General features: G+C 54.6%; 4 protein-coding genes across 4 annotated transcripts in view; 2 read left to right on the top strand and 2 right to left on the bottom strand.

Moving 5' to 3' along the window:
• The window catches only part of EPUS_05130 (uncharacterized protein), a gene marked incomplete at both ends in the record, with an annotated part of 5,349 nt that extends 4,451 nt beyond the window's left edge, over window positions 1–898 (top strand). Inside the window, one exon of the mRNA XM_007789507.1 lies at window positions 311–898. Within this exon, the coding sequence (XP_007787697.1) occupies window positions 311–898 (588 nt within the window). The remainder of the gene's footprint in view (window positions 1–310) is intronic.
• An 885-nt stretch (window positions 899–1,783) lies between these two features.
• Window positions 1,784–2,153, bottom strand: EPUS_05129 (uncharacterized protein; the record flags this gene model as incomplete). Its single annotated transcript, XM_007789506.1, has 2 exons — window positions 1,784–2,057; window positions 2,116–2,153. The coding sequence occupies 2 exons, from the start codon at window positions 2,151–2,153 to the stop codon at window positions 1,784–1,786; spliced, it is 312 nt and encodes a 103-aa protein (XP_007787696.1).
• Window positions 2,154–2,583: 430 nt separating this feature from the next.
• On the top strand, window positions 2,584–3,789 carry EPUS_05128 (uncharacterized protein; the record flags this gene model as incomplete). Its single annotated transcript, XM_007789505.1, has 1 exon — window positions 2,584–3,789. The coding sequence occupies one exon, from the start codon at window positions 2,584–2,586 to the stop codon at window positions 3,787–3,789; it is 1,206 nt and encodes a 401-aa protein (XP_007787695.1).
• Window positions 3,790–4,617: 828 nt separating this feature from the next.
• Window positions 4,618–7,827, bottom strand: EPUS_05127 (uncharacterized protein; the record flags this gene model as incomplete). Its single annotated transcript, XM_007789504.1, has 3 exons — window positions 4,618–5,093; window positions 5,156–7,661; window positions 7,747–7,827. 3 exons carry the CDS (start codon window positions 7,825–7,827, stop codon window positions 4,618–4,620), a joined length of 3,063 nt encoding a protein of 1,020 aa, XP_007787694.1.
• Between the last annotated feature and the right edge of the window lie 602 nt (window positions 7,828–8,429).

Here is an 8,429-nt window from a genome sequence, read left to right as displayed (position 1 = left end):
CGCCCCCCCCCCCAGGATGCATTCCAAGGGGATTCGTGCACACCACCTACAGGCTTCTTCACATTCAAGCCAGCCCACACCTTCTATTCTAAGAACGAAGTCCTGCCGTCACGCTCTCCCATCCGCGAATGATATGAGCCCAAGAGGCTTCGGCAGATGATCTTCTCTCACCCACTGCATCAGCTGCCAACACATCCTTTCGCCTTTCTCTTCACCTACATCTGTGTGTCTGATTAGTAGTGTCTGAGGACAGACCATTCTGTGGGAAGGACCCCCTTTGCTGACACATGCATTTTCCCCACCCATCTAGCTCGGCATCCCGACCGCGAACATCCCTCCGGGCCCGCTGGACCAATACCCGGACCTCACCACCGGCATGTATGACGGCCTCGTCGGACTGCTCCTGCCCACTCCCCCACCAGAAGACACCTCGAGCACCAGCAGCCCCTCAGCATCCCCATCTCCCTCCCCCGCCACATCGTCGCCGTCTACCCACCCGGCCGTCCTCAGCATAGGCTACAACCCCTTCTACGCCAACAAGACGCGCAGCGTCGAAATCCACGTCCTCCCGAAGCAGCCCGCATCCTTACCCGCCGATTTCTACGGCGCGCCGCTCAACCTGCTGATCCTCGGCTTCATCCGGCCGGAATACGACTACGTCAGTAAAGAGTCGCTGATTGAGGATATCCACGTAGATTGTGAGGTCGCGACGAGGAGCCTGGAGCGGGAGGCGTATCGCAGATTTGAAGAGGGGGAGTGGGCGCACTGGTTGACGGCTTTTGGGTGGGTGGAGAAGGGAGGGGGGAAAGAAGGAGATGAGGAGGGCGAGACGTGGGCGGAGAGGGTGAAGGAGGCGGAGAGGGTGAAGGAGGCGGAGAGGGAAGTCGGTGTGAAATAAGTGTGGTTGAAGTAAGGTGGGATGGGATGGAGCGATGGTAAAGGCAGAAATAGATAGGTGAAGGTAGGTAGCTAGGTATGTAGTGGCTAGTACAGGACACGGATGCTGAACTCGAGTGTGACCGTCTCTAGAACTTCGAAGGGGCACGATCAATATGGGCTGTCATCCGCCAGAGATAGGATCTTTCTCTGTGCGCGCAGAAAGGAGCATCGACACAATTTCGCTACCGAGGTTTAAAATAATTGTGTAGACTAGACGAGACGATGAAATCTCTGATCTATCCCTCATCATCAGTATCAAAATGCACCCGCTTCTGTGTTCCGGATGCCAGGTATATCTGTTGCGGGATGCGTTATTGGGGCCAAGACAGGCCACAGGCTGGAAAGAGGTGCGCTATCATCGCAAAGCGTGCAATTTTCAGCCGTCTATAGGGCTGTTGGTGGAGCAGGAGAAGGTCTCTATGGATTAAGGTAATGATTCAATGGCTTTGCTGATTGTTGCGGGCTGGACGTGGCTGAGATGGGTATTTTGGGGCTTCTTGGACGACATGTGCCAGATTGAGCCAGGACATCTGTGTGTGTGTGCTCCGGTGATTGGGAATTATATTCATTCTGGGGAAGGGATTGTAGAAGTCCAGCACTCAAGTTAACGAGAATTCGGGTTATCCCCTATTTCATGCTGAAGGCCGATGAGAGACGGCTGTGAGGCTCGATACTCGATATCACTCGGCGCCCTGAACGCCCATCCAACGCCGTATACTGCTGCATCACAACTAAAAGCCTGGCGGATTGACCCGTTGACTGACTCTGGTCCACTTGGGCAACTCTGTTAGAAAAAACGTTCATGTTAGCATCTTTCTGCCGGAGCCTGCTTCCATCCCCCAATCTAGATTCTGGATTCTGAATTCTGAATTCCGGGGCCCCTACTGTGTATCCCTTTCCGATATCTCTTCTCCTTGCGATCGAAGATGGTGTATTTGTCCTTTGGGAGCATCTCCTCCTCCCTCGGCATCTCGCTGTACCACCGGTCGATGGCCTTTGCGCTCATGGCCCCGTTCCGCTGCAGCGCCGCGCTTAGGGTGTCGACCACCTTGTCCACCAGCCGTAACCGTTTACGCTGGCGCGCTTTCTGGGGACTCGATAGTCGCCATGGCCGTTTCCTGGGGGGAGAAGGATGGTCAGAATGGAAGCTGGGGTTCTGATTGGTAGAGGGCTGACCAGAGAAGTCCTCCTAACAGGGGACTGCTTGCTCGCATGCTGGCAGATGGATGGGTGGTCTCCTTGGATCAGAGATCAGAGATCAGATGTCGAAATTGGGAAGAGGAGGAGGTGGTGTCTGTCACCCGAGCTGCATCAAAATGTCATGGACATGTCATGGACATGTCATGGACAGTTTACATACAGAACATATGTATTGGACTGTAAGTACTGTAAATGCCGGCTCCAAATTTGTTCGCTGAGAAAACTTGCTTGGCAAGCTTCTTCTTTCTGGACCGCATCATCAATTGGCAATTAGAATCTAGAAATCCCTGCTGTTCACGACCATTCGACGACAGACCCTGCGTAACCTAGAAGCAGGAAATGGCGCATCGCAGGACGCTGGAACGTGTCGAGGCTTTACTTTCTTCCCTCTTTTGAATTGCTCTCGTCTAACAGCGCGGAACACACTCTTTCCCACCTGTCCCAATGAATCCCCACAACGACCTGGACCCCAATACCGAAGTCCCAAGCTTCTTCTGGCGCTCCTTATCCCACCAGACCATCTTCTCCGTCGCCGCTATCTCCCGCCTATTCCTGTTCGCATTCAACAAGACCGAAGTCCATGGGCTTCCTCGCTTCCTCGATCTCCTCGTATCCCGTTCGGATTACAAGGCGCGGCGGAGAGGGCTGGTGACGGTGTCCAACCATGTCAGCGTGCTCGACGATCCGCTGATTTGGGGGGTGCTGCCTCTCTCCTTCGCCGCCTTCCATGGCTACATGAACCACCGCTGGATCTTCGGCAGCCACGACATCTGCTTCACCAACGCCTTCCGCAGCCACTTCTTCACCCTCGGCCAGACGCTGCCCACCCACCGCCTGGCCCACTCCAAGCATGGCGGCATCGCGCAGCCCACCCTGACCGAGGGTGTCCGCCTCCTCTCCTCCATCTTCGCGCGCCAATCGAGCTGGAACCCGCACATCAGGCGCGGACTCGAAAAGACAGAAACCTTCCGCAGCTCCTGGCCGCACGATTGCGTTGACCCTTTCTCCGACATCAGCCCTCCACCTTCATATCCTTCCGGCCTCGACGACCACCGCCACTACCTCGCTCCCTCCCGCTACGCCTGCAATTCCAACAGCTGGATCCACATCTTCCCCGAAGGCATGATCCACCAGAGCCGCGACAAGAGCATGCGCTACTTCAAGTGGGGCGTCGCGAGACTGATCCTCGAACCAGCCGAATGCCCCGACGTGGTGCCCATGTTCATCGAAGGCACCGACGACATCATGCACGAGACGCGCCAGTTCCCGCGCTTCATACCACGCATCGGCAAAAAAGTCAGCGTGACCTTTGGCCGCGAGGTCGACACCGAGGCCGTCTTCGGCGACCTGCGCAGGAGGTGGAAGGAGCTCCGCGACGCCGACTACGCGGCTTCGGTACACGATCCGCACGCGTCGTGCCCGCAGGAAGCGGTGGGACTGTTGCTGACCGACCCGCTCTGCCGTGGTGAAGAGGCCATGGAGCTGCGTCGCGAGTGTCCCCGCCGGCTGCGGCTGGAGGTGCTGAAGGTGCGGCGCTCCAGGGGCTATCCGGACGAGGATCCCAAGGCCGGTCTGGCCGAGACGTATCTGCGCGAAGGACCTGGCAGGGAAGGCCGCCAGAGCGACGGCACCTGGCTTAAAGATGCCTGATCCAGTCGTGTCGCGTCGCCACATTCGGGATGCCCTGACCGAGTGTTTTTTTTTCCCTCCACAGACAAAATCTGCAGACAGCCCGGTAGAGCGAAACCAGCGCTCTTTCGCTTGGTAATAAAGGGAGGGAGGGACTAGCACCCCCAACCTCGACTCCTGCGAGAACCAAGTCCCGGCGCTCGGGACGCGAGGCTTAACATGACGATTAACAGCACCAACCGGTAACCGAGTGTCCCTCCATTTGTCTCTGGTGCCCAAATGGCCCCCAGAGACAGCTGGATAACACAACAACAACAACAACAACAACAACAACAACAACAACAACAACAACAACAACAACACCTTGCATTTGCTGATCCCACGATCCTAGCATCCCAGGAGGCGAGCAAATCTACGATGAAAAAAAACATCATGTATAGAGAGAGAGAGAGAGAGAGAGAGAGAGAGAGAGAGAGAGAGAGAGAGAGAGAGAGAGAGAGAGAGAGAGAGAGAGAGAGAGAGAGAGAGAGAGAGAGAGAGAGAGAGAGAGAGAGAGAGAGAGAGAGAGAGAGAGAGAGAGAGAGAGAGAGAGAGAGAGAGAGAGAGAGAGAGAGAGAGAGAGAGAGAGAGAGAGAGAGAGAGAGAGAGGGCCTTTCCAGTAATGATACATCTGTACAGCTAGAGATTCTCGCAAGCGAAGAAAAGAAGATTAGATAGATAGTTATCCTGTGCCCAGATCCTTTCTCACGTGCATGCACCGAAAGGGCCTTCTCTTACATAGCTCGTAGCAATAATCGCACATCCGCCCACCAACCAACTGCCCATATGCATATACATACGCAAAAGCCGCTAGCCCCTTCCCCTCCTCCTTTCTCCTCCACCACCTCCACCTCCACCCCCTCCAGTATAGCCCCCCAGAACCCACCACCTCACACGCTCTCCGAATAGCCCACGCCCCTCAACCCACCCGCACCCCCACCCCCGCTCCTCCCACGCATCTTCGGTTGTTGGTGTTGTTCTTGGTGTTGTTGGGGATGGGGAGGATTTGTTGTTGTTGTGGTGGTGGGGGTGGTGGATGGAGCCGAGGGAGGAGGTGTAGGTTGAGGACGACGGAGCCGAGGAGAGCAAAGAGGGTTCGTCGACCATTTCGTGCATGTAGACGGCGAGCGTGCCGAGCATGATGATGCTGGCCGAGGTGAGCACGCGGCGGAGGAGCGGTTTGGTCAGCACGCTGGCGGATTTGGGCCGCGGTGGTAGGTGCATGATGTGTGGGTCGACGGGCTCGACGCCGAGAGATTGGGCGGGCGGTCCGTCCATGAGGATGTCTGTGATAAGTGATATAGTCAGAAGCAGGTTGGATGAGCAGGACCTAGGAAGGGTGGCTCACTGATCCACAAGATTTGCATGGCGTTTAGAGGATTCTTGAATCCAAATGCCGTGCTGACAAGTACTAATGATAACGCCGCGACGCTGGTGCTGAGCTGGAAGGTGATAAAGTTCTGTATGTTGTAGAAAATGCCTTTGCCCTGTTCGATGGCACGAAGGATGGTGGAGAAGTCATCGTCCGTGAGAATCATGTCTGCTGCCTCCTTGGCCACGTCGGTACCCAACAGACCCATGGAAATGCCAATGTCTGCTTTCTTCAGCGCCGGCGCATCATTAACCCCGTCGCCCGTCATGGCAACAACATCTCCACGAGACTGCAGCGCATTGATGATCTTCATTTTATGCTCAGGACTTGTACGAGCAAATATCGACGTCTGCACAATGGCTTCGGCAAGCTCACGCTCACTCATCCGGTCAAGCTCATCACCTCGCAACACAGGTCTTACACCCGGTGTAGTGGTATTGATGGGCATTCCGAGTTTTTTGGCAATGGCAACAGCCGTGGTCTCAGCGTCACCGGTGATCATGATAACTTTGACGCCACCTCTCATCAGCCGTTTGATCGATCGGTGCACGTCTTTCCGAGGAGGATCCTTCATGCCCACCATACCAGCAAACACGAGTCCTGAATATGGAGTATCGTCTTCCTGACCTTTTTCTGGACGACCTTGAGCATTCTGCACGGTCAGGAGAGGAGTGCTGCTGCGGCTGGAGATGGCGGATCGCTTCGGACGTGTGCCGCTGGCAAAGCCAATCACTCGAAGGCCTTCGTCAGCCATCGAGTTGGCAGCACTCATGGCTTCTTTCCGACGCGCTTCGTCCAGGATGATTTCACGTCCATCTTTGGTAAGATAGCTATCGCATCTCTGCAGTACCTGCTCTAGAGCTCCTTTGATGTATGCTACCTCGGGGCCGCTATTTGATGCGCTCGCAGCATCACCTACGGCACTCCCAATGACCGCACCCATCCATTTCCGCTCCGAGCTAAAAGGGGTCTCGGCGATGCGCGCACCAATACGTTCACGGACATCGTCCTCGCCAAATGCATCCAGCAGGTCTAGAACTGCCACATCCGTCGGTTGGCCAACCCATCGGCTTTTGGCGCTGCTTGTCGATTGATCCTGGGTTGATGACAGAACTGCAGCAGATGCAGCGGTGGCAGGCGAATTGGCGCTAGCGCTCGACAGTCTAGCATTGTTGGCAATGTTTCCGACGCGGAATACGGCTCTGGTGGCTGGACCAGGCGAGTTGAGAGTCTCCTTGTCGACTTCGAAAGGCATTCCGGCGTCGAAATGCCACATCTTCGTAACCGTCATATGATTCAAAGTGAGCGTCCCTGTTTTGTCACTGCAGACCACGTTCACAGAACCAAGAGTTTCAACACTGGGTAGCTTTCGAACAATAGCGCCACGCTTTGCCATGCGTAGAACTCCTAGGGCTAATGTGACAGTGACGATGATGGGCAGGCCCTCGGGAATGGCTGCAACCGCGAGTGATACCGCGATGGTGAACAAATCCAGAAGCTTCTTCCCTTGCAACAGCCCGAGCAACACGATTACGCCAATAATAGCAAAGGAAATGTAGCTAAGCTGCTTCCCGAGTTGGTCCATGGACAATTGGAGTGGCGTCCTCGGAGCTTCAATGCCTTGCAAAGAGAGTGAAATGGTCCCAAATTCCGTCTTGGATCCTGTAGCAATTACAATACCTTCTCCATAACCGGAGCGCACGAGTGTACCCATGAACGCGATGTTGTGTCGATCGTTGAGGCGCACATCCGCACCAACCGTTCCTGCCGCAGGCGAAGCGAACATTGGCGTTCGAGGGGGCGAGTTCGAATTCGACCGAGTAGGCTTATCTTTCCCGAGAATCGCTGCGACCTTGATCACAGGCTCATTTTCGCCCGTAAGGTTCGATTCATCAATGGTCAAGTCCGCTGCATGAGTAATTCGGATATCTGCGGGTATGCGATCACCAGTAGAAAACAACACCAGGTCTCCAGTAACTAGCTGAGCTGCTAGCACGGTAAAAGATGTCTGGTCCGGCCCAGAAGCAGATCCATTTGTTAAAGGTTCCATTTCAATCGAGCTGCTCCTTGGCGCGCTATATGAAGATGATGAACGCTGATACCGTGATCCCCCTCTTCTAATATGTGCATAATGTGGAACGAGGCGGCTCAAAGCTTCTAGCGATTTTTCTGATCTATACTCTTGAACAAAGCCAACTGTTACGACAATAGTGACTGCAAGTGTAATGCTGACAGCGTCGTCCAGGTTGCCCATCACAAAAGATACACCGGCCGATGCAAGAAGAAGCAAAATCAAGGTCTCCTTAAACTGTTTGAGGAATCGTAGCCATAATGGTTCTGGTTCCTCGTGTGGTAACTCATTCGGGCCATTCTTGATCAGCCGAGCCTCCGCCTCCGAGGGCGAAAGACCCAAGGCCAAAGATGTGTCCAAGCGAATCGCTGTCTCTTCAGCATCGAGGAGGGAGTAGGTAGATGTTATCGACTAGTGAGCCTGTATTAGCAGAGAAAAGGACGACGCTCCGCAGCATCATTTCACGCTGCCTCAGCGCATAGGGGGGCAGTTATACCGAAGACGTAGGGGTCCGCGAAGACAACGTGGCTGACGAGTCATTGTGCAAAGGCAGGGAGGGTGATGGTGCCCTTGACATTGTATCATGGCCTCCCCGCGGAAACCTGACATTTAGTCTGACAGGCTCCTCCTCCACGTGAAATAGTCATGGATCGAATGCGATCTCATTGGTTTTGGTGATAGCTGTCTCTTTACTTGCATCAATGCAGTCTAATGGTTCGCATGCGGTATCTCTCCTATCCAGCGCTGTGCCTTCCCGACGGTGAAGGGTTCCCTTGCTGATGCAGAGGGGCGGGTTCTAGATAGCGTGCAGTTTGTCGAATATGGTAGAGAAGTGCAAGTTGAGCTTTGCCGTCCTATAACTCCTGGCGCAGCCGCAGACGACAAAATCTAAAATCTGGGGTCTGTCATTGGCCTTTTGTTTTTCCGAGCCGACTCGCGCCAACCTCCTCCATTCTCTATCATTCTGTACTAACTTAGTAAATCAACACAGCTTCCACCACGCGCCTCGCCAACCCTCCTCCCAATTATCGCCGTCGTCATGATTATCGCATAATCGCGATCGCCTCACCTTTTTGGGACACCTCAAGGATTTGATATTGCTTGCGCATTACTGTGCGTCTATCACATTTGATTGTGCGCGTCGCAAGTCGCGACTGCCACCGAAAACCTACGATTTGG

Source organism: Endocarpon pusillum (genome assembly GCF_000464535.1).
Source record: "Endocarpon pusillum Z07020 unplaced genomic scaffold scaffold1122, whole genome shotgun sequence".
Lineage (NCBI taxonomy): Eukaryota > Fungi > Ascomycota > Eurotiomycetes > Verrucariales > Verrucariaceae > Endocarpon > Endocarpon pusillum.
The sequence above is the reverse complement of the archived record's forward strand: the minus strand, read 5'-3'. Positions and strand labels throughout refer to the sequence as shown.